Source organism: Crinia signifera, chromosome 2 (genome assembly GCF_055691185.1).
Source record: "Crinia signifera chromosome 2, ASM5569118v1, whole genome shotgun sequence".
NCBI lineage: Eukaryota > Metazoa > Chordata > Amphibia > Anura > Myobatrachidae > Crinia > Crinia signifera.
In genome coordinates, this window is record NC_139218.1 from 184,838,104 (window position 1) to 184,865,086 (window position 26,983).

General features: G+C 46.0%; 1 protein-coding gene across 1 annotated transcript; it reads right to left on the minus strand.

The window, feature by feature from the left end:
- Window positions 1–1,656: 1,656 nt before the first annotated feature.
- On the minus strand, window positions 1,657–18,830 carry TENT5B (terminal nucleotidyltransferase 5B). Its single transcript, XM_083173314.1, has 2 exons — window positions 18,240–18,830; window positions 1,657–3,456 (listed from the first exon to the last, which is right to left on the minus strand). Exons 1-2 carry the CDS (start codon window positions 18,402–18,404, stop codon window positions 2,431–2,433), a joined length of 1,191 nt encoding a protein of 396 aa, XP_083029440.1. The 5' UTR covers window positions 18,405–18,830; the 3' UTR covers window positions 1,657–2,430.
- Between the last annotated feature and the right edge of the window lie 8,153 nt (window positions 18,831–26,983).

Consider the following 26,983-nt stretch of genomic DNA (forward strand, 5'->3'; position numbering starts at 1 on the left):
GAACTCTAAATAGTCTGTGTAGCACTTGTGTTGCGTGGGAGAGGGAAAAAAAAATAAAAAAGGTATGGCACCTTTAACATTAAAATATTTGGGGGGGGGGGGGGGGTTAGTTAGTTACAGAGCCAGCACACCACTAAGGTAAAATGTTTATTTTAGCAGAAACAGAAAATAAATTATGGGAAACCCAAGTTTTAAACTTATTCCTTCATCACAGTAACTGGAGCCATATTAAAACAGAAATATGGTAATTAACATGTATGGGATGCAAATGCTAGACAGTAGATAGTCTGATGTCCCAAACTCCTAATTAAACATAATGAGCATCTAACAGGTTGTTAGGATAGATTACCTTTAATACTGAAACTGCCTCTGTCAGACTGTTCCTACATAACATCTAGGCGTTATCAACCGATAAAAATATCCATGTGCATTAAAGGCACATTAAAAATAACATAAAACCAAATGAATGCTCAGCAACATTAGTCAAATATTAAAGCTTGTCCATAAGTGTCAATACACACAAATGGGATTTCTCACCAGTATGAGCCGAGAATACCCCCCCAATTTATATTAAAAAAAAAAAAAAAAAAAAAAAAAAAAAAAAAAAAACATGGTTTTACCCTTAAAAAGGTGTGCATCTACAGTTTAAAAACCAAGGCCTATTTAAAGCATTATGCACAGCCTTGTAAGAGACAGGCGAGTGTCCATTCTGTGGGAGAAGTGTTAAACTATGAACATTGCCCCATTTGCCAGGCACTCATTCCTAAAGGGATGGGAGCAGTCCAACGCAGATATAGCTGACCAGGTCACTGCAGCAGTCTAGCCAGTTAGAATTATTTCACAGATTAAGGGGGGTATTCAATGTCAGGGGAACGTGCCCCTGTCCCGTTCTGCTCGCCTGGAGCTCAGCAGTCGGGATTCAATGTCCCGGCCGCCGAGAAGGGGGCGTGGCCGCGAGTTGATGACGAAAATAGACGAGCTCCGGCCAGGAGCTCGCCTATTTCCGGCTTCTCAGCAGAACGAGCACGACAGCTTGTGCTGTCGGGCTCGTTCTGCACAAAACCCCTGTTGAATGCTGTCGGGGAAGACAGCATTGAATAGGGCCCTGCAGCCATCTCCCCTGTCGGGAGATGGCTGCGGGAGCACGCCAAACATTGAATACCCCCCTAAGTATGCCAGTACTTCAGGTTGTAAATAATCCCCCCAGCAATTAAAAAATATATTTATTATTCCACTACCAAAATGATCGTGGACAAATGAAAAATCGATGTCTAGCATTAGGTACACTGTACAATTTTTTGATCAGGTTGACAATGGTACCAGTTATTCAACTAGGGAAAGTTCTGTGCAACACATTTTGTGGAAGAACTGCCACTTTCTAGTTACATCAGCCAAGGAAGGAGAGGAGTAGGATTACCCATACACTTGGACATATGGTCAGATTGAGAATGTGTGCACCACTGGTCAATATCAGGAGTCAGAGGGTGAGATACTTGGCCTTGAGAAAATAGATGCGTTTGTTGGCAAGATTTCTCCAGTTAGGCAAAACAATCATACACGTACAAAAAACACAAACACATGTACCCAACTTTTGAAAATGATTGTGGAACAAATGCTTGTTTGTCATAAATGTTGAGCGAAATGTATATACAAATGTGTCTGGCATCAATTTATTAGGGTCTGCACTGTTGTGTTCCCAGAGTTTAAAAAACAAATCCCCACTTAGGTTGTACAACATGAGCAGTTGAGATATTTTTAGGTTACACTCTACCATGCCTGCCCACCCTCCTTTGGGGCACTGACTTCTGAGAGTCTGAATTAAAACCAAAATACAAAACCAAAATACTGCCGGACATGGCACTTTTTTTAAATGGAGCTCAAGTGGCCTTGCTTTAGTTGAATAGAAAGCAAAGTATTTGCCCAAGCTGGGTAGGGCATATGCCCCCCATAGCACCAAACAATGCAAATGGAAGTATAGAAACTGAGACTAAACATTTTTCACAAAATGGAAGCAATGGCACATACTACATAATTATGTATGTAAAGACTCAAATACCCATTGACTGCAAGTCCGTAATGACCTTTTGTCATTACAAGTGAACTGCTGGAATATTCAGTACAATGGTTAGGTGATCTTAAGTAGAGAAATTGTTTCTAGGAGTTAAAACCATTCAAGCAGTACAGGCACTTAAGTGTTTTAACTCCTCTTTGGTCCAGCACACCCAATATTTACACTGGTTTTCAGTCTGCATCAGTACATAGGAGGAAGCTGCAATTAGTGGTAGTCCAGCAGAACAACTCTTGATGGAGAGCCTTTTAGGAGGATCACACCATACGAATGGATCTCCAGAAAAGATCAAGGTGGCAGTAAAGAGTCTGCTCTTAGGAATATGTAAAATGCAGTCTTGTTCAGGTTAGGCCATCCGAAAGTCAGTTGCAGCAAGGGAGCCAGGTCTGGTAGGAGTGACTGCAGGACACTAGAGGCTGGATGGGTGTAAAGTAGTAGCTGTTGTAGTTCCCATCACGCATGAAGGCAGCTGGCTGGTAGTAGCAGGTATAGTTTGGGATGGCTGAAACAATATTTTGCTCAGATAATACCTGAATAGCTAAGGAAGCAATAAGTGTCAGTGTCTGACGGCGTTCGTGTCCCATTAAGCATACTGTACTCTCATTTACTACATTGTGAAGAGTCATCAGGCAGTCATAACGCTTGTCCTCCATCCCGACAAAGTGGTCCTGCAGATAGCACTTAAGCTTCCGCAACTGTTCTCGTATGTCAGGAAAATCTATGAAGTAACGGGAGCACATGTACCTCTGCATGGTTTTCATATCTACCTCTGACTTGGGTGTAAAGCCACGAACAAGTAAGTTGCAGTATTTTAGGAGACCACCACCTCTGATCTCTTCAGGGTTTCGTGTGGCAATTATCCTATTCCGCAAATGGTCCATGGCTTCCTCAAAGTCCCCATACATGCTTTCTCCAGTCACAGTGGGATGGTAGTTCTGCGACATTTGAGCCTCTGAACGCTGATTGAACATAAGCATTGAGTCAAGGATTATTTGAAAGGAGTCTACACTAAACTCAAACTGACGTCTTAGAGTGTCAACAAACTTTAATTCCATGTTTTTTCCGTTGTTATTTGATAAGGATATTAGACTCCACCGATCACTTTCTGTACAAACCTTCACTAGTTTCTGAACATAAGCTTCCTTTAAAGTCATGGGTGTGATTTTCTCCTTATTGACACCTGCAGGCAGGAAGTCCAGAAGGCAATCCAGCACTGCATGCTTGACCACCTGAAAGGCTTCAGGACCTTTCAAGTCCACCATAAATATGAGGTCCAAATCTTTATAGCCCAAGCCACTATCTTCATGGAGCACATGACTAGCTGCAGAACCATTCAGTCGCACGTTGTGAACAACAATACCTTTTTGTTCTAGGCGACACCGGACTACCTGCAGAAAAAAAAAATAAAAAAAAAAAAAATCAAAGTTACAACTTTAAATAGTTACGTTATGACTAAAGCTGGGTAAACACTAAACAATTATCTGTATTTCAGCAGATCATTGTACAGCGTATGTGCCAAGACCCAAAAATAGAAGTCAGTTATATTGGATTACTGCTGGGCATTCATGAGCAGATAAAATGCCAGACAAGCATTTTACCTGGCAGCCTGACACCCTGCAGATATCCTGTGCATACACAGGAGGTATCAGTATTTAGCCAAATATCTGCACTACAATTTTGTTGGCTACAGCACCCATTGTGGCAGACATTTTTGAACAGTTCAATACTATGAGTTAAAAAGCGCATTATAGATGCAGTGTTGCTTAACAGTATAGAGGTGCTACCGAAACGTACCTATCCTAGCGCAGTGAAAGGGTTATCATTATCTTGCTTAATAGTATAAGCAACTTTCTACTCAGAAGACCCCTATGTGGCACTCCTAAGCAGTCCAGGTATTACATCTCACACCTCTATATACAGTTACACAATCCAAAATATAGTTCCGTTAAGGAACGCTATTAAAATGAGTGATCAAGCTGGAGGTAAGGGCTTAAAGGAATCGGCAGCATTGGATGTCCTAGGGAGTAGGAAAGCTGGCAGAGCTCCAGCAACATGTTGACAGCAACAGAGTAGCTGGAGATACTAGAAAAGCCATATGACATCACATCCCTGTCAGCCTGCACAACTTCTAGCTACAATAGGTCCAATATGCAGGATCCGCCTTCGTGACTCACTGAATTCCATTCTAAGTGCGTGGCCGAGATGAATGCAGTGCAGGAACAAAAAGTGCAGTGGGGGGGGGGGGGAGGAACGGACTGCTGTATGAATAAGAGGGCATTTATGAGAAAAAAAAAGATATTCCAAAGTTTTAAGCATTCACAGCTGCACGAGTCAGCCAAGCCTTTAAATGTACATTTTAATTGGTGTATTCTACAAAAAAAAAAAAAAATTCCAGACTAAACATGTTTTAGGCTCTGCACACTCAGCAGGTTGCTATGCTGTGACATGCTTCTCTGGGACAAATTCTCCTCTCAGCGTCTGTCAGGATTCCAAGCTTTGAATTGGCAGGTGTTTAACATTTTTAATCCATCATAATACACTCCCAATTCCCTTATACATGTTATGCAACACTACAATAGCCACATCAGACCTGATACTGTTACTACAAATGTAGCTTCTATCCGGCAGCAAGACAGCCATTTGTGCACTATAAAAATTAGACCCCAAAAAGCCACTCATTTTGACCAGGACCATAAAATATTTTATGGATGGATAGATATATTTTGAGAGCAATATTATCCATTACATACACAATCTCAGGGACTTTGCATATATACATTGAACATAAAACAATGATAGCAGGGCTTTTGCTGGTCTACACTGCTCACACTGACAGTTATGGATGTAGAGGAACAGTGGGCATATATTGACTTAATACTCCCAAACCCCATGTGAAGCACCTTTCCTTTGCAAGATAAGCATTAGGGGTAATCAGCCATTACTAGTACATTTAGCAGAGATATCAGTGATAGAATTGTTCCTTCATAATGAATGTTGGTGCTTTGCTGGTTTTAGCACAACTAGCTCCAGTAAATCATTTTAGACAATTATGTAACTGTTCAAGAGTTGTGAAAGGGACGAACATGTCCAGTACTGTAAGAGCAGACACGTGTGTTATATCAGTCAGCGCATGTTACAGCACACTCTCTCATAACTATTAGGGCAAGCCTTTTTTTTTTTTTTATTATAAATATATAAAAGTATTAGTGACAGCCTATACTAAATACTTGCAGCCATTACCAAACAACTCAACCAGGAATAGCCAGTTTGCATGATGACCTGCCTGTACCCAATATAAGAGGCACTTGTAAAAGTGAGCAGCCTAAATTCCTTGCACGCCAGAAAACATTCTCATCCGATGTGCTAGCCTGTCAGCATTTCACCAAGAAGCAGCTTTAACAATTACTAAGACTCCATAATATGGTGCCCAGCCCAGTATACTAGGTTTGGAATTCAAATGGCCTGTGTACAAGCAACACTTCAGCCAATGTAGCTACTAAAAGTATGCCAATTTAGCATCTTTTCCCAGGATGTTCTACCTACCATTACACACTTTGTATAATCTCACTACTTCTCAAATGCAACCTGGCCATCTTATACGTGGCTAACCCCTAACACCCCCCCCCCCCCACACACACACACACACACACACACACACACACACCACCTTCCCCTGATTCCAGGCAGCAGCACACTGCTGTGCTGGCCCAGTGACGACCACCGCCCTAGCCCCTAACATCCATTGCCAAGTGCAGGAAGAGCCCGCTGCCACATAGCTGGCACAATGCAAAGGACAGCTCTTAACGCAAGAGCAGTCCTTTACAATAGCCGGCGATGTGCAGCAGAGATGGGCTGGAGGTGTTCTAAACAAAAGGATTGTTCAGCCAAGCACCATTAATTTTGTGCACTTCAAGACAGTGCTGATAGAACCGTCTCAGCGTGAATGGTTTGCCTCAGTCCTGTACCAGCACCCATGGAGGAGGTGCCATATGCTTAAGAAACTATATTAGTAGGAGGATATCAGTGAGGAGGAGTTGCAAACCTTACAGTATTAGGTGGTGATTCAGTAGTATTGTCACCTGTCTGAGCAATTCAGTTGTTTCTCCAGTCAGGCACCCATTGCTAATGAAGTGCCTGCACTGCAAAAATTACAGTTAAAGCACCCAATTGGGACACCTTTTATATCTTAGGAGGTGTGAAGACTGTATTAACTTAGACTAGTAGGTAAATGTACTGTCCACCCCAATACCACTTTTACACCAGAATACCGGGTAGGACCCGGGAAATCGAACACGGGAAATTGCCAGGGCATGCCCTGCCTCAGACCCCATTTACACTGCAATTCAATCCGGGTTATTCCCGGGTAAGGCCCTTTCACACTGAAAACGGATCAGCCCTGTCTTTCCTTGCTGGTGTCATTAAAAGTGGACCTTTGGGCTGTTTGAGATGAGGTCACAAGAAAGGGAAAAGGAAGGGAGTGGGTTCTGCTCCCAGCATTGCAGCAAAGATGGCAGACTGAGTAGCTGTGTTGCAGTTTGTGCTGTACTTTTCAGCAATTGAGAGTTTGAAGCAGCTTCTCACCCTGTGCTACTTACTTCACACTTGGAGGAGGAGAGCACAATTCTTGGCTGAGAGGTCTAGATCGCGACACCAATATTTGTGCCGAAGGAGAGAGCGTGGTAACGCTGCTGCTGCGCTGCTACATGTGCGGGTCTCCAGCAGATGATATGATCTGCCAGAGCCGCAGAAGCACCAATCAGCTCTTCGCGCCCCTCTACCCACCAAATAACCCGGATAATGACCAGTTACACCACCCTGAGCCCCGGATAAACCCCGTGTCCAACCCTGAACATTTGCGGGGTCAGATTCCCAGGGAACAGTACCAGTGTTATTTTTTTTTCAGCCCATTTACACCATGCCCTGCCCTGGAGCGGCAATATCCCGGGTCCAACCTCTGGTGTAAAAGGGGTATAAGTGGTACATTAATACAGGTAGTATTAAGGATAGAAGACATTTCAAATCTTTTTTCCTACAAAGAAACACTTTTCCTGGACTCCAACTGTCTACCGAATTTAATATGGCCCTATGCCATCAGTTATCTAATTACTAGGAGATCTTACAGTGCCAAGCCATGACTGCTACTAAATGCCCATCAACTTCCTGAATTGAGCCAAACCCAAAGCAATAGTGTGGGGAGCCTTCTGGTCCAATACAAGCATATGTACCTGCTGTCCTGTCTAGAGTGACTGGAGATCTAACTAAAGTAATGGGCATTATGTAATATGTAGAGCAGCAGAGATGTTGCACATTTCTGCATGCCAATTTCAGGAGCTGTGAACTGAAACGCATACATTAAGCAGTTTTCATGGGAGTGGACGGCTTTCCATAGCACCATGCTATGGAAAGCGTCCACTTGGCAGTAATTACCAGCAGATGGATGCTTCCACAACATAACCTCTCATTGCCAGGCCATACACTGGGCAGCTTTGAACTGAAAGCAGCTCAAAACAGTGAATGCAAGCAGATTAGTTCAAAATAGTGTGTATGGGCATTTACACTAAATAAATGGAGTAAACACAATGTCCCTTTGATCATATCAGTGTGTGATATAAGGAGTCTATTCTTCCTAAAGGCATCTCATATTGCAGCAAAGACACTGGTGGTATCAACAGCAGTCTTTCCCTTTAAAGTAGAAAAATAGTGCAGCACCAACAAAGTGACTTTCCTCCAAGCTTTAAAGTGAAGAGACTAAAGACCCCCATACACTATGCGATTTTGGACCTATTCCATGCGATTTCACATGTGTTTGACATTTGATCTGATGCGCTGTCCCATGCGCATCAGATCAGGTCATCTGATGTGCAGCATGTACGATCACGTCCGACCTCCTGCAGCATGCAGGCAGTGGCGGCTCTTAAATGATTGGCCAGCGGGTGCCCGTGAGGAAGCAATCCAGCCGCGGCGGCGATCAGAACAGTGGGGCGGGCGGCAGCGATCATCACTGTGCTCTGTGTAGCGGGCAGGCAGCAGCAATTACAACTTTAAAATAGGTCAAATGACTGCCCGGCTAATGATTGGCTGAGAGCACTCAGCCAATCAGCAGCCTCCCTTCGCGGCCGCTGATTGGCTGAGAGTGCTCTATCTCAGCCAATGAAAAGCTGGAGAGTCATTTCACACATTTTAAAGATGTAATAGCCTCTGCTGCGGTGCTGGACACATCACCACCTGCCCCACTGTTCCGATTGGCGCACTGCTTCCTCACCTGCACGCCCCCCTTTTACATTGATAAATCGCATACGATTTATCAAAATGTAAAAAATGGCACATCAAGTCCTAAATTGTATGCAAGCCTCCCGGGGAGCTGCTAGGCGGCTCTGAGGAGAATTGGGTCCGACTTGTCCTTAGGACAAGTCGGCCTAAGGTATGGGGGCCTGAACATTGGCACTTGAAGGAGACGAGTCACTGTTGGTAAGCAGAAAAAGAAATTGATGAGCAGCGCTGGGTTTCACCAAGAGTGATGATTAATATTAGAAATACAAAAAAAAAGTGCACACGGCACTAGGTTTTTGCCAATTAAATATTCTGTCGAAAATGACCATTCTACATTATGGCATACACTAATGCCTCTTCATTATACCACACACCATAATGCCCATTGCACACACCGAAAGTTCAGTGGCATGTCAGCGTGGTGGTGGACAGTGTAAGAGCCCACAGTGCCACACAAAAAAAGGCAGTGCGCGACAACCTACAAAAGAAGCCTAGAGGGAACACTCATTCCCACACAGAATTGAGTAAATGATCAGAGGGTTAAGGTGCATACATGAAACGATTTGGCAAACAATGTGGGCCTTCCCGATTGGAACAAACAATTGCTCAAATCTATTGAACGATAATTGACAATGTGTACCTGCCAATCGTTGAGAGGTCTTTGATATTTCATATACAGGGGTGGGGTGCACATCAATTGAGAGGTGCAACCATGCGGAGACCTTTCTTTGATATTTCATGCATGCAGAGATCATAGACCAATCTTTTGCAATGTGTGCAAATACTCATGTATATGCACGAGGAACCATTTAGCAAATATGATTAACAGTAGTAGAGGGGAGTGGGAGCCAGTGAAAGATTAATTGTTCATGTGTAATGTGTTCGTCAAATAGTGAATTATTGTACCAATAGTTTGTCCAGGAGTTCTGAAGAAATTGTTAACGAGAGATTGGATAGTTTGCCAAATTGTTCCGCGTGTATGCACCATTATGTGGGTAATTTAACCCTACAAATCACATCATTCACACATTGTTCATCATGCATACATGAAGTGTGGCAAAATTGCGCATGACGTGTCATTCATCTTTCCACCTGATGAAGGATCAGATCAGCAGGGGCGAACAACCAGGACCCACACTGGAATGTGATCATACCCACACGATAAGTTAAGCAATTGGTCTGAAATGGCTAGGTTTTATAAAAACTCTGCATGGGCACATTGCACCAGCAATTTCTAAACAAAATGAGACAGAATAGCTTACAATTTTCAGCCAAAATACATTAAACTATACAGTATATTGTTGAGAGAGATGAATCCAAAAGGTGTTGAGATGAAAGCTCTCCATAGATTCATTTGCCTTACCGATCATCTACACCCAACACTTGATGTAACATTAGAGGTCACCTAGCTATTCACATTAGGGGCGGGATGCTATATAGCAGAAATGCGGTAAAAACCCCGTTTTCGGGGTTTCTACCGCATCTCTATATGCTATATGGCGCCTCCGCAGTGTCAGCGCTGCGGAGGGAATCGCCAGCTAAAGCTGGCGAATCCCTGCAGAAGCCTATGGGCTTCTTACCGCAGCGCTGTTTGAGGGATCCGTCACGGATCCCTCCCAGCGTGCCCTGCGGCCGGCGCCGGGGTCTGCGCATGCGCAGATGGACTCCCGGGTCACAGACCCGGAAGTCCAGCGCCGGCACCGCATCGCAAGGGACAGCTCTTACCGCAAGAGCTGTCCCTTGCATGAATAACGGCATATGTTATAGCATATGCCGTTATTAAAAATGCGGTAGCCAGCGATAATGGGCGCGGATGTTACAACATCCCGCCCTAGGAGACATAAGATTTTTGCATTTTATCAAGAAAACCAAGCAGACTAAAGTAGTTATGGAATTGAAGATGTGATGACTGTCACACTTGCAGGCAGCTCAGAGGGTGTGAGGAGAATTTATTAGTCATGGCTTTGAAAGTCTTCCCAGCATCTATGGCGAGATTTTCCCTTCACACCCAAGTGTTTCAGTCCACCTAGCCACTTAAACAGCCATGGCCCTAACACCTTTAGTGTGACTTATTTCTGTTGCCATAATAAAACAGCCAACTATTAGACATCTCAAAATGCAAATGATATCTTTTAAATTAGATGTTTATTACTATCCCAGTCATAAAATCTGTATTACCTGATTTCCTGGTCTCCAGATCTCCCATGAGGTGCACAGATTTGTGCTATGCAATCTTGGTAAGCAATTTTGCTTAATCCAAAAAAGGCCGGGTATTGGTTCAGAATGAAAGATTGCAATCAGTATCTTATTCTGTACACAGAGATTTGCAGTCACTTGCTAAGCAATTTGACTAGATTTTGACTGCATGCACTGACTAAAGGCCCCCATACACTATACGATTTTGGGACGATTTCATCAGATTTCGGCACTTTGGGCCGATAACCAGATGAAATCGCCCCAAAATCGCAGGTGTGTGATGTATGATCCGATGCGCGGTCCCGTGCGCATCGGACCGGATCAGGGAGGTCGGACGGTCAGCACATAAGATCATCCGACCTCCCTGTATGCTATGCATATGCCTGCCCACCTGTCAGGCATATGCATGCAGACACCGGGGGGCGGGGGAGCACGGCGGGCAGACACACTGACCTGGCCAGCTGTGATCACAAATAGTAGTGGGGGCGGGCGGCAGCTCACAAATAAGTTCCCGGCGGGTGATGCTGACCTGGCCGGCATGCTGTGGTCACAAATACAGTAGTAGCGCTGCCGCTGCGGGACGCACAGCGGCGGCTATTCGATTTTCAAAATAGCTGTCAAATGACCGGCCATTCTGTGATTGGCTGAGAGCTCTCAGCCAATCACAGAATGGCCGGTCATTTGACAGCTATTTTGAAAATCTAATAGCTGCCGCTGCGGGACGCACAGCGGCGGCTATTCGATTTTCAAAATAGCTGTCAAATGACCGGCCATTCTGTGATTGGCTGAGAGCTCTCAGCCAATCACAGAATGGCCGGTCATTTGACAGCTATTTTGAAAATCTAATAGCCGCCGCTGTGCGTCCCGCAGCGGCAGCGCTACTACTGTATTTGAGACCACAGCATGCCGGCCAGGTCAGCATCACCCGCCGGGAACTTATTTGTGAGCTGCCGCCCGCCCCCACTACTGCCGCCGCCCGCACTACTGCCGCCGCCCGCCCCCACTGCTCCTCATTTGTTTTACATGTGATAAATCGCATGCGATTTATCACATGTAAAATCTGGCTCATCAAGTGCCAAATTTTATGTGAGCCTCCCGGGGAGCTGCCGGGCGGCTCACAGGAGAATTGGGTCCGACTTGTCCTAAGGACAAGTCGGCCTAATGTATGGGGGCCTTAAGTTAATAGGAGATATTCAATCTCTCGGGGCATACACATGGAGAGATCTATGCTTACTTTCTAAGCAATCTAGTCAGATTTTTGTGCTATTTTCTAAGCAATCTAGTCAGATTGCTTAGAAAATAGCACAAAATCGCTTCATGTGTATGCCCCTTTACCCAGGACACATTTTTCAGAGATTTTAGGAAAACTGTACCCTACACTCTTACAAGTAATACAACCTAAACACGGAACTATTAATCCGGATATATCTTATGTCATTCAGTAGTCAGATAGACCAACTACACTGCATTGCTAAAGTATGTTCTCTTCAGCTCTGTTTGCATTGACAGTGAATGGGTACACAACTTAGTCCATCCATTATATTCTCTGCCAGCCAGACACTCTGCTTAGCGCAGTCTCAAATCCCCCCTAGCATGCCAGTGTGCTTTATCAGCATATTAGGAAGACAGCACAGCAAGCCATTGGCAGCATGGTGCAAACTCTACAAATATGGAATATATGAATGCATTTGAGGATGTAGCAACAAGGAGCAAAGATTGCCAAGGAAGCATGCAGTAATCTAAATCTCGAAATAGGATATGATCCATCTAAATATAAAGGAAAAAAAAAAAAGTTGGATTTCTAAACCAAGCCTACCGTTGTATGGGAATATATAATGCAGACGGATTCATTATTAAATCCCGGCGTTCAAAATCCCAACTGCCGAAATACCGACAAGGGGGACGACAACGTGGATCGCCCCCCCTTGTGGGCTCGCTGCGCTCGCCACGCAGCTGGCCCGGTGCCTCGCTACGCTCGGCACACTAATTTATTCTCCCTCCGAGGGTGTCAGACACTCACGTAGGGAGAAAGTGTCGGGATTCCGGCGGTCGGGATTTTGAACGCCAGAATCCTGACCGCCTGGATTTACACTGCATCCCAATGCAGACAATTGGGTCAGTCCTAGCCCATTGTTTGTTACTTGTTAATGGGATCTTAACTTTTGTTCCAAAGCAGCTAAAAGTTTATATGATAAGGGGATTCATAATGACAGCCTTCAATTAGTGCCACTGGGTTGTAGCTCCCAGGTTAAGGGCGGGATGTATTAAGCCAAAAATGCGGTAAAACACCCATTTTAATGTGTACTAATACCCCACCGCCACATTACTGCATAGTAGGGTATCACCACCTTTAGGCTTCTTTTCGCCACCCACCACCTCACCAACCCCTCTCCCAATCCCTCTGACTTACTTTAGTCCAGATCCTCCTGGACACGGAAGGTAAAACACATCCTTCTGACTGCAGTGGGGAGGAGGCGCCGGGGACAGCCACACTGATCTGTCCCGACGTGAAGGGAGCAGGAGGCGGCTGGGAGGTGACGGAGACCCCCCACATTACAGGTATCCTGGGGGACCTCCAGCACCGCAATGCCAGCAGCATATGTTAGTACATATGCGCTGGCATCGCAACGGCGATGTATGTTAATACATCCCACCCTAAGTGTGTGAAGCTATTCAATTAACTGCACCTTGCACAGATTCACCTTAATACAACTAATGCTGAGATCTTAGTTGACGTAGCCTGAATCCCCATGGATATTGGGTTACTTACACAAGTTAAGTGTATGCCTAGTCCCAAGGCATTAATTAATTGGCACCTACTGGCCGGCTTCCCCTGCCCTCACCCCTGCTCCCTCCGCCTGGCTCTCTGGTTGCTGACTTCCCATAAGACTTATCAAATCTTATGTGCAGCCATCTGACCTCCTGACTCAGATCATATGTGCACTCATCGGGTCAGACAGGATGTCTACACACGCGATTTGGGAAGATTTCACTGCCTGATTCAGCGGGAGAATCGTGCCTTAAGGGGTGTGTAAACTGAGATTTTGACTAGATAGCTACAATCCCCCAGTTCCTCCTGCTTAGTCAATATGGTCTAGCATAGATAGACTATACAGGCAAGGCACTTTTGACTAGCTCATAAGATTATCATTATCATAAATTGGCCATTTCCCAACATCTCACCATGTTTAAGTCAAAATCACACCCTTTAATGCCCATACACACTGGGCGACTTTCAGCTGGAAGTCACTCAAAACAGTGTTTGAGCGGTTTTCAGCTCAAAGCCGCCCAGTGTGTAAATAAATCGCCGGGAAAGCAGTTCATCTGCTGGTAATACCAGCAGATGAGAGGCTTTGCATAGCTCTGTGCTATGCAAAGCCGTCCTCTCCCACCATCGGCACCAGGCAGGGGGAAAGCCGCTCAGTGTGTATGCACTGAGCGGCTTTCCCCCCAGCGATGATAGCGAACATCACTGTCCATACATGCTGGGTATAGTCACTCAGTGTGTATGGACCTTTAAGGTGCGTACCCACGGTAGGATTTATGTTCCGTATGATATTGTATACGATTTCCCAGGAAAGTCCCAGTGGTCAAAAGCATAAGATTTGTGCTTAAAATAACGTACAATGTGCATAAGATATCATATACGATATGACATCACAGCTGTACTACACTATACTATCTTATGCTTTCTAGCCAGATTGAGTTGCATGCTCACCCGAGCAGCTCCCTGCCAGACGACCGGCGGGAGCGCGCATGGTACGTCGGATAGTGCACTATCTAGCATGCTATTCGAAACTAGCTAGATAGTGTGCTAGATTTTGCACTATATCTTAACATGTGTACGCACCTTTAGTGTTCTGTTCAGATAGGCAACCTAAATAGTAAAGTTAAAGACATAGGGTCAGTTTAACCCACTCACACCCTTCACAGGCCTACATTTGCTAAAACATAGCTTGCAACCCTATGGAGTGGTGTGCACATTCAATTTAGACCATGTAGTACAGATCTGTACTATATGGTCTTGCCTGCACAGTCCATTTTCTATTTCATGCATCAGGATCAAATGAGTTTGATTTTACTTATATAAGAAAAATGGAATTGAAAAATAAATGAACAGTGTACACACCCTATTACAGTCTTTATTCTCTACCACACACACACACACACACACTAGTTTGTCAGAAGTTTATTAACCTACCAGAAGGTTTTTGGGTATGAGTATGAGTGAAAATATCACCTTAAAGCATCCCATGAAACCAAACAAACTCCACACGACAGGTTTGAATTAACTATTGACTCCAGCAAAGCCATCCATTAAATAGGGATGGGGAATCCCTACTTAGGGGAGTTACACACAACAGGTTCATAGGGTACATCAGATGGGATACTTATGGATGAATGGCAGTGAGGACACTTATGCCAGCATCCTGAAGGAGGTAATCCAATAGTGGTCAGGTAGGCGTAGTTATCCTCCCCCTGCAACTCTAACCCCACCTTAACTGCAGCCTAACCTTAAGCCCCCCTCTAGCACCTACACCTAACCCCCCTATCCTTGGCCTCACCCTAACCTATTGGGATGCTGGCTATCTGTACTGCAGCATCTGCATCTCAATCTTTTGTGGATGCGGCACTGGCCTTCGGATGGCAGCTCTGATGACGGTGTCAGCATCCTAACCGTAAGTATACGGACTGCACCCCAGTCCACCTTATGGAGATGTATACAGAGATCAGAATATCACAATTTGTCTGCATATGCAGACAGTGAGAGAATCCTGCATCTCACATTATTGAATCACCCCCATAGTTTTCAGACCGTAATGGACGATAGGCAGCTCAGCTCATTAAGCCTCCAGCCTAATATGACTTCACACCCTATTGGCCTTATCTTGTATTCAACACTTCAAGCCCTGCCAAGCTTTACCCACAGCGTAGCACTTTTGAGTAAGAGCCAGGACTACAGTTGATAACCGGATTACAGTGTACAAGTCTAAAGGTGGCCATACACACGCAGATTTATCTGCAGATCTGTCTGGTTGGAACAAAATCCTGGTTATGGATGAGAGCAAATGACAGTTGACCATTTGCTTGGAAATGCTGGAAAACTGACAAACTGTCACTCATCCATAACCATGTTTTTGTTCCAACCAGCCAGATCTGAAGATAAATCTTACTAGTGTATGGGCACCTTAAGATAAACAATTGCCAAGGGCAACAGACCGCCTCTAGGTCATGTAACCTCAAACACAGAAGAGGGAGACCGTGATAAAGTTTCCATTTGTGGTCCATTTACAGCTGTCACCCACAAAAAAATAAAAAAAGCTGCATCATTCCTGTACACCAGTGGTTCCCAAACTGTGCGCCTAGGCTCCCTGGGGTGCCTTGGGTTGGTCGTCCAGGACCAATTCATATTATTTATGATCAATTATTTCTGGACAAAACCAGTGCTGGTGGCTGCCAATCATAAAATGTGTACAATCAGAACCAAATCCTGCCCTTTACCACATAACTGAACCTAAGAAGCACATATAAGCACAATCTACTTCATTTGAATATAATTTTTTTTTTTTTTTTTTGGGCCCTAGGGGTGCCTTGGAAAAATTCTGATACTCTAGGGTGCCGTGATTAGAAAAAGATTGGGAACCCCTGCTGTAGACCTTCTTAACAAGTTAAGGACTAAAGGTCCATACACATTAGAAGATTCTTTTCAATCTGGCTGGTTGGAATGAAAATCTGGAAACAAATTATAATAGACTGTTTCCAAACCCCAAACATGGGTCACTAATATTTCTTCCATACTCAACTTTCAATGCTCCCACATTCATCACATCTTACAGATCTATAAAAAAATAAAAACCTAACCTACTTACTGTACACCACTTCTTATTGCAAGATTAGGATGCACTTTAATTCAGAACTTTTATAGGTGTTCTATAAGAAAAACTCAACCACAAGAAAAAACATTTAATGCATTCTAGCATAACTAGTTACCAGCCCATTAAAATGATTGACCATCATGATAAATGCTGGTGGCTGTGTGCAGCTGAACAGAGTAACATTTAAATTTCTCCAGACACCTAGTGGCTGTCATTACACACACACACCACTTGAATTCCCCCCTTAGAGTTGCGAAGCACCATTAGCCTCACATAGGAGATACAGTATGCTTATATGCTATCTTCATTAGATATTTAGACCGAAAACAATTCAAGACTAGTACCTTAAAAAGTTGTGTATAAAGTAGCAAAGAGTCCAAGTACATTTAGACTTGGAACATCAGAATATAGATGAGTACTGCTTCATTATCCATCCATTCGCAGACTACAGCATTCAGACTTTGCCCAGTCAAAGCACACAGTGTTAAGCTATAATCTCCAGTGCATTCCAATAGTGGCTAAGACTGCAAATGAGTGGCAGCACAAGTGGGTCACTGGTGGATAAATAACAAGCTGTTCAGTTACAAGTGATGTGGTAGAAGTAGAGAAGAGCTGGTATTTGAATACATTATGTGCAGGCCAATTAGATTCAGACTGCATCAGTGTTAACAATGGTGTAGAAAACTGGGGTTAAAGGTGTGCACACATTGAACTAAAATCCTGCATCCTGAAACAGTGCTCTAGAAGTGCTTTCCAGCTGGTCACATGTAATACAATAGCTTTTTCTGTTCTAGAACTTTCAAGACACCTGACCAAAGGGCTAATAATCAGCTCAAATAAAACTGTAGCTGGAATGTTCCCTGGGCAAACCTACAGTATGGCAGGTTATCTGTTTGGCTAGTTCTAAAGATTACCAGAGTTTTGGCACCATGACAGCTATGTAGTGCCTCAGCACAATTTATCCTTCCACAAGCCATGCGCTAATGACCTAGAGAGCTGTACAATTGGAGGGGGAAGGGCATGCACTGGTGACATTTACAGTATGGGCTTAAGCTTTCCAGTAGACATGTACCTGCTGGCAGCTTCACCAGGCCACAAAATTAAACTGCTCAGAAGATATTCCATAGTAGAGGTCAATGCATAATGTGGGCAGAAAGATTGCACACATCAAGGGTATAACAAATTGCACATCTACCACTAAGGCCTATATTAACGTAACTCCAGCCCTAATGGTCAATGGCCTGTTACATTACCTATAGAACAAATGACTCCCACGTGCAATAACTACATTTTAGTTATATGGAGAACTTGTCACGTTGAAGGATTACAAAATATGTCTGCAATCTAGCGTTATACCTGTAGCATTGCCCACTAGAATCTCAATTCAAATAAGGTATTTAGCTTTTTGGGTGTCCATGCAAAATTTTAAAGTGTACATTGTAGTCAGTATATAATATTTCCCTTCTAGATTCAATACCAAGGCAGCCTGAAGTGGATAATTATGTAACATCAGGATTGCTGCTGAGAACAGATCTTTTCCTGCAAATCACTCTCCCGGAGCTGCAGCTATATAGCCTGGCCTCAGCCGACCATCGCAGCGTGGCATGTAACGGGAGAAGGGCAGCCCAGTTATAGCGCCGCTAAGGGCTCTGATGCCGCTGCGGCAGGGGAGCAGAGGGCGTGCTGGGCTTACTGACAGCCATGCTGCTGCTGGGGGCACCGGAGACGCGACCTCTACACAGCGTGCGTGGCCGGCACGCAGGATAGCAGCCTGGGTAATAGCATTCCCTTCTCCTGACTCACTGACCGGACACTCAGTAATGTCTTACCTGCACCAGGTGCCGGGGTCGGCAGGCCAGGGTGGGGAAGTTGCCGCGGCCGTGTATGGGCACACTCTCCCCGAGGATGGCATCCAGGCGGCGCAGCTGCGGCCAGGAGAGAACGCTAAAACGCGGGGAGGGCTGGGGGGTGGCGGCCGTTGTCTGGGAGGCCATGTCGGTGTCGGGTGTGTTCGGTGACAGCCGCTCGTTTCGGGACTCGTCTGACAGCTCGGCACGTGTGACAGCTCGGCCGGTCTCTAGCTCAGGGAGGGTGGAGGCTGGAGCAACAGGTCCCGCAGCCCGGGAGACACGCTGCTGCTGCTGCTGCGGAGAGAGCGTCAGGAAGAGGGATGAAAGCGGAGGCAGCGGGGTGGTGGTGATGTGAGGAGTGTCAGGCTCCGGTGCGGCAGTGTAAGATATGAGTGGGGCGGGTCACCGAGCGTCCTCACACCGATCGAGATGTTACTTTTGACAGCAGGAGCACCCAGTGAGCAACACCTCCTGTCCGCCCTGTTTTTATATACATAGCCCTGCTTCATCCCTATTGGATAGAACATATAGCATTCATCTGCCGTTTCTTACTTCTCAACTGCGATTGGCTTAGCGGAAAATTCAGTCTAAAGCCCCACCCAATCTGTTCTGCGTCATTCATGGCCGCAACGCGCTACCATTTGGCAGTTGCCTGCGACACTACAAGCGGATAGGTCGCCACTAAGTACCTCCCGCTGGAAAGGAATCCCAGCGCTGATTGGTGGATAGAAATGCTTATTTGGTTTAAAGGGACAGACGGACCTGTAGTGTCAGTAGCAGCATGTTGGTGACACTTTTTTTTTTAAGCTGCAGCAACAGAACACATTCCATACTTTGGAGTACATATATATTTTTTTATGAGAGGACAAGGAAAATAGTTTTCTTGTACTTTGGACATATGCATTTTTTTAACATTATTCGTATTTTCTTTGAACAAGAATGATGTAACAACTTCTCAGGTGAATCATCTTCGGCCCCATGAGCCTTTTAGGGCCCAGGGGCTAATTAAATCCCGATCACAGGGCACATGCAAGGTCGTCTAATAATGTTTAATCTGCAGCCCTATGTTGGGCTGTGAATAGGCCCCACAGTACTTATGTAAGAGCATTTATGTAAAGGTAAAGAGAATTTGCCCACAGCTGTGTTACATAAATGGCTACTCTCCCAGAAGCTGCCTTATGCTGGCCACACATCAGACCAACTTTTCTCCTACCATCCAACAGTTGCTTGGAAGGAATAAAAAATATGGTACTGGATGGGAGCAAATGTAATATTTACTTCAGAAATTTGCTCCCAAAGGGCGCAATGTTCTAAAATCCGTTGCCCTGTATCTATCGCCCCCCTTCGCCGGCCACACCGCATTCTTAATATTCGCATATGCTCTAACCAGGGCCGGTGCAAGCATTCTCGGCACCCTAGGCAAAACTTCAACCTACTCCCCCCCCCATTTTTTTTTTTAGATCATGTGGTCATCCAGTCCCCGTGAAGGTGTCCAAGTCCCCTGCTTTTCCTAGAGGTCCTCTCCACCCTCTCCTTTGTAGGAAGTATGACTCAAGGGAAAGTATAGAGGTGAGGTCTTAGAAGTTCCACAGCCACCACCTGCATTAGGTACAACAAATGATTTGTAGACTTGGTGGCGCCCCCCAGATCCCGGCGCCCTAGGCAGCTGCCTAAAGCTGCCTAGTGGTAGAGCCGGCCCTGGCTCTAACATATGCGATCATTAATGCAAGGGACAGCTCTTACGATAAGATGGATCGGTACTCTTTACCTAGAACGGCGCCCGCGATTAGCATCGCGGGCGTCGGGGGTAAAAAATCGCGGGCATCGCGGGTACATAAAAAACGGGTGCGACGCGATGCCCGCGATGCCCGCGATTTTCCCATAGGGATCAATGTTAAAAGTCAGATTGGACGCGATTTTAGTGTTAAATGCCTCAATGCCCGCGATTTTTACATAGGAAACAATGTTAAATGGGCCACAGAGCCCTAATAGTCCCCCTGAAGTCTTAAATGGCCCCCACAATTTTTAACGCCACCCCATGATCAACGTGAACCCGAAGCGTGGCGAGCGCAGCAAGCCCGCGAGGGGCGGCGGTACGCGTCCTCCGACCTTTTCATACCCCCACTATCCACGTCGGCGTGGAGTTGAGAATAGAATAGTGTGGCGAGCGCAGTGAGCCACCGAGCCCGAAGCGTGGCGAGCGCAGCGAGCCCCGCGCGGGGCCGCGGATACCTTCACAGTTATACGCGTCCCCTCGCGGGCTTCACAGGTGTCCGTGGCGACGCGGACACCTGTGAAGCCCGCGAGGGGACGCCTTTACCTGTGAAGGTATCCGCGTCCCCTCGCGGGGCGCGCTGCGCTCGCCACGCTTCGGGCTCGGTGGCTCGCTGCGCTCGCCACACTATTCTATTCTCAACTCCACGCCGACGTGGATAGTGGGGGTATGAAAAGGTCGGAGGACGCGTACCGCCGCCGCTCGCCACGCTTCGGGTTGACGTTGATCGTGGGGTGCCGTTAAAAATTGTGGGGGCCATTTCAGACTTCAGGGGGACTATTAGGGCTCTGTGGCCCATTTAACATTGTTTCCTATGGAAAAATCGCGGGCATTGAGGCATTGAACACTAAAATCGCGTCCAATCTGACTTTTAACATTGGTCCCTATGGGAAATCGCGGGCATCGCATCGCACCCGTTTTTTAGTGCATTCGATGGTCGCGATGGTCGCGATGGGCGCCGTTCTAGGTAAAGAGTACCGATGGATCCCTCACACAGCGCAGTGGTAAGAAGCTTATAGGCTTCTGCTGGTGATTCCCTCGGCAGCGCTGACACTGCGGAGGGGGAACAGAGAATACAGAAATGCGGTAAAAACCCCGATAACGGGGTTTTTACCGCATTTCTGGTTTAGCATCCCGCCCAAAATCTGGAAAAGGACAAAAACTGCCCCTCAGACACGGTACTGTAGTTGAACCTGTTTGATTTAAACAATTTGACTGAATGTTTTTGTCCATTTTTCTGCCTGTGTGAGCACATTTCTGATTGTCCTTTGCTCCCATACAGTACCATATTTTTATTCCATCCAAGCAACTAGCTGGATGGTTGCGGAAAAGTTGTGTGGCCAGCATTAGACGCTATTGGCAGCTGCAGCTCACACCTTAAAGTGCAGGGGTAGCTGGATAGCATGTATAAAAGCTTATGATATAGATGGTAGAACAAGGGCGTAAGTTCATCCCAGTCGTTGAGGTGAGCTAGAGCAGGGGTGGGGAACCTCAGGCCCGTGGGCCGAAGCTGGTCTGAGTGGCCCTCCCACCCGCCCAGAGGCTTTGCCATGAGTCAAGTACAGGGCAATTCTCGCAATAGGTCCGTAGTTCTCGCAAGATTCCTCTTAATCAACAGCAGCCGGAGACAGACAGTCCTATTCAGTGGCAGCCGGAGCGTTGGATAGCTACAGCAGGACAATTTGTAAGAGAAATTTTTACATATGGCCCCCAAATAATTTTTTCCCCATACAAACGTCCCTTGGCACGATAAAGGTTCCCCACCCCTGAACTAGAGCTTGGTGTAAATAGCGTTTCCATCTGCACTACAGGGACCAAAGCCTGCACTGAATTGGCAGGGCTCCAACTATGCTGTCTGACATTGGCCGGTCAGGATCAGACACAAGATTCAGCCATCGGCAACAATCAGCTTTTGTTGGTGGGTCCCATCTCATGGTCCAGTAGCGGCAGGCGCACCATGCAATGTAGGGTGAGTAGAACCCGCTGGGAGCTTTCCTGTCCCCTATTGCAGGTGTTAGCACGGGACAGTGGCGGAACTTGTGGTTTGTGAGCGCAGGGGCAAAAATATAATTTAGCCCCCTCCTTTACCAGTACCCAAGTTTGCAATAATTCATTGCTAGTTTGAGCAGCAGTGGGCACCAATGGTAGTACAGCCTCTGGTGGGGCACCAATGGTAGTACAGCCTCTGGTGGGGGTATCTATATATATTCCAACGCACAGGTACGGCCATGGGCTCGAATTTAGCACCTGGCTATGCCAATATATACATGGACAGCTACGAGCAGTGCCATATTTTGCCAGTCTATGGGTCCAGTATTCGATATTATCGAAGATTTATAGATTATGTTTTTATTTTCTGGCAGAATAGTGAGGAGTCATTTATGTCCATGGTTGAGTCCCTGAATCATCTGGAATCCCCTGTGAGATTTACAGCATTCATCGATTTCCAGGAAATGAACTTTCTTGATGTGATGATTTTTAAGAAGGACAACAGGTTGGCACACACGCTCTATCGTAAACCAACGGACAGAAACACTTTGTTGTCAGCTACGAGCCATCACCCTGAGGCCCTTCAAAATAGCCTGCCGGTGTCGCAATTCATGCGGGTTCTAAGAAATAACTCGGAGGACGATCTGGCGACAACTCAGATTGATGATGTTAAATCGAGGTTCCGTGAGATAGGTTACGACGAACGTTGTATTGCCAAATGCCTCACCAGGGCACAAGCTTTATTCCATGGTGAAACCGAAAAGAAGAAAGACGCTAACTCGGAGAGGATGCTCTTTAGTGTCAAGTGCGACACAAAATTACGCACTGTACAAAGGTCGATTAAAAGGAAATGGGACATTCTGAGAACAGAACCTGATCTTACCAGGGCCAAGAAGGGTCCACCACTTGGTATCAGGAGGGGTTCCAACCTTAAGGACCTTTTATACCGTACAAATGCTAATTCTGATGACGCCAAGGAGCACAGTAAGAGTGATTGGCTTGCCCGAAAAAACGGGTGCTACAAGTGCCTCGGCTGCACTACGTGCAGGGCAATGATGGTGGGGAGTTCTTTTCCGCATCCACAGACAGGAAGGAGGATACAAATACAATATAAGCTGCACTGTCAGTTGGACTTCGTTGTATACATCCTGCAATGTCTCTGCAGTTTAATATATGTGGGGAAGACGAAGAGGTCTTTTCGTGAGCGAATGACTCAGCATCGCTCCGATATACGGCTTGGCAATGAGAGGGGATCCACTGACAAGCCAGTGGCGGCACATTTTGTGGCTAGCGGCCACCAGGTGACGATGCTAAAGTATATGATCATAGATTGGGTGCCTCCACTGAGAAGAGGAGGAAACCGTGATCTGCAACTTTTGAAGAAAGAGTCCCGCTGGATTCACAACCTTGAGTCTGTAGCCCCAAAAGGGCTTAATGAACACAACCATTTAAATATTTTTCTATAGATTACCATGAAGAGTAACGGCACCATTTGCACGTTTTTTTCTTAGTGCATTTGGGTTAAGTGATATGGATAATTTACTGGTTATACCGGAGGTCCTGAATGTCTATATGTGTTTGCCCTTCATGGGTATATGTGAGTCCTGATTTGGTGTGTGTGCCACTGCCATTGCTACTGGTTGTGGCTTACACACCATGTGATCAGTGTATACAGTATACGTTATTTATGTAATTTGTGATGGTTTTTTTTGAGTAAATGTTATATGTTTTTTAATATCAAATAGGTTCTCCCACTATTCCAGGTTGGTGACCCCTGCTTTATATGCATACATTTGCCTTAATAACAGCTTGAACTATGGCTGTGCATTCCAAAAGGAGGGTGAGGTGGAGCGCACAGACCATTGGTATAAGCAGGAAAATGCGCTATGAGGCGCTTCCGGGTTTGACAGTGGATTAGTGTTTAAAGATGGCCATGCGTTCCAACCGTTGGACGGGTGGAACGCATGACGCTGCGGCCGTATTGAAGCGCCGTGTGATGCGCTTCCAGCTATTGAGGCGCACTGAGATGCGCTTCCGGTCTGAGTGCACCGCACGCTGGACAGCATGGCGGTATTGCCGCCCCAGCCAGCGCACAACATTATGTGAGTATAGCGTTTTGCCCCACTAGGTTTACTGGTAACTTATCTGCTATAGAGCGTGTGCCTGTAGCAGGATGAAGCTGATTTGTAATTTTTTTATGGGTGTCACTGGCTTTGGGTATAAGGGGAGGCCCTATTGGTAGGGATCTGTTGGTCTGTCTTTGATGTGGTCATGAGTAAGGCCTCGTTCTGTGGCCGAAACGTAGTTTTTTTTTCTTTTGACCTGACATGTATGTACCTTTTTGTATTCTTGCTGATGCAATAAACAGGGCCGCCAAGAGAAATCCTGGGCCCCGGTACAACAACTTCCTGGGACCCCCACAGACAGAGCTCCTCTGTGGACCTGTTGTTATGCCACTGCTTCCAAGGTGGATACAGGGACAAAAATGTACACCGTAATGTCTATTACACATGTCACACACCCATTACATATTACACCACATGCCATAATGCTCATTACATGTTATGCCACACACTGTAGTGGGAAGTACACATTATGCCATACACCGTAATACCTATTACATATTTTACCACATGCCATAATGCCCATTACACATTATTCCACACAGTAATGCTCATCGCATATTAGGGGGTTAATATGCTCGTTGCCATTGGATTAACCTGCTCTGCCAGGTGTTACATGCTCTGCCAGGGGTTAACATGCTTGTTGCCATGGATTTACATGCTCTGCCATGGGTTAACATGCTCATTGCCATGGATTTATATGCTTTCCAGGGGTTAACATGCTCGATGTCATGGAGTTACAGTACATGCTCTGTCAGGGGTTACATGCTTACTTCGAGAGTCGGATCTCAGCCCCAGCAGCATGCAGGGAGGCAGCAGACACAGAGCAGCCACCCACCTTCCACCTTGGAACACAGTGACCTAGACATGGGTGGGGAACCAGGTCTGGGACTGCTGGGCTGGAGACATGGCACTGGCACCTGCTGCTGCTGGTGGTGGCTAGAATGGGAACTGTGTGTCCAGACCAGGGCCCCCCTGACAGGCCCGGGCCCAGGTAAACTGTACCTGCTCCCCCCCTCTCTCGGCACCCCTGGCAATAAATACAGCAGAGCATTATTCAAGTTGAAAAGCCCTAGTGAGTGCTATCTTTATTTTGTGGATATTTAGGGTGGTCCAGCACAGCCACTCTTCCAATAGGTTACTCGGCGGGTGCCAGCACGCAGCTTACTGCATACATAATATCATCAAAGAATGCAGCACTCCAGCCAAAATGTGCAAATAAATCTTTTACGTGAAAAAACACACATATAGGCTTTGCCGGATTAAGGGCCTAATGGGCCTAGAGCTGGAAATTGTCAAGGGACTTTTATGATAAGTGGAGGCGGTGATGCCAATGCCATGTATGCATCTAGACCCATACACTATACGCCCCAGTGTCTACCTAAATATATAAAAGTACAAAAATTGCATACATGCTTAAAGTAGGAATGCAGTTGTAATATTTATGATTTATGGCCAACCATGTGGCCATGTGGTGTCTGTCTGGTGATCATCATGCTGTCATGATGATGGGCCTATTTTTATGTATAGACCTGGAGCTGCAGCTCCATCCAGCCCCTTGTTAATCTGGCCCTGATGCTGTATTATGTACAGGAGTAATTAGTACAGTGCAGCTGGTCTGGTCTCAGCTCCCAGCTCAGCATCTGCAACAATGTAACTATGGCCCTTATTCTGATTGATGCGGACTTTACCGCGTTCTTACGGATCGCGTCTTTACGGCGTCTGCGCATGCGTGGAGAACGCTACGCGCATGTGCCACGCCTTGACTCGGTACCAGTTCGGACAAAGCCCGTCCAAAACTGGTCACCGCAATCAGTCGGGAAATAGGGGCGTATTATGGGCGTCATGCGGAATGACACATGGGCGTAGTTTCAAAGTGGGCAAAACGGGGCGGAAACATGGGCGGACACGGGGGAGTACACTTATGTTGGGGGGCGTACATTCGGAAACCACTCCGAATGCACGCGAGCAAAAAGGGCTGAAATGTGCGGTGTCCACAAGTGTACTATTGCTTTGCGGACACCACTCGTTCATGCGGTAGGCGAACGTACGCCTAATGACTACAACCATTAACACCTGAACCCAATACAATCTACTCCTTTACTCATTACTCACTAATAGGACGCTTGTCAGTGCTTTAATTGAAACCATTGCTGCTTCAAGGAAACCTTACTAGTCCCCCACATATGCTGTACTTGTCACAGTTGTTGGTTTTATTTGCACTTGAAACAGTATATGTGTAGATTGTTTATAATCTTTTACACAGGGTGTAATAAAAACCATTGCACTTACATTGCTGTAAGGGTTAATGTGTGCTATGCATGTGTTAGGCATGCTTGTAAGGATATATTGGAATCTAATTGATTCCAATTCCAAATAATCAGTTTTTTATGAGGATAGGTAATTGAATAAGTGGGTCATGTGATGTCTTGCAGAAGATACTTCATAGTGGGTTGTTTGGCGTAAATCCTCCGCTTACGTGCGGTAGCACCGCTTGGCTCCCGTTCGGATGCGGTATTCCCGAGCATACTCTGTAATACTCTGTAATACCGTGCCGAATCGGAGTGTTTCTCCCGCACACGCATGGTTTGTATGTCGTCCGTAAACACGCCCTGTTCTTAAAGAGTGAGTCCGTCCGAATGCGGAGGACACGTGGGCGTTTCTACGGACGATGGCCGCATGCGGCAAAACACCGTGGCGTGCGGACCGCTCCGTAAGAATGCGGGAATATCCGCACAGATCAGAATAAGGGCCTCTGAGCGACATCAGCAGAGATTAACCCTTTCTGTGATTGCTGTACAGGGATCTCACACCATCTATTCATAGGACCAGGGCCA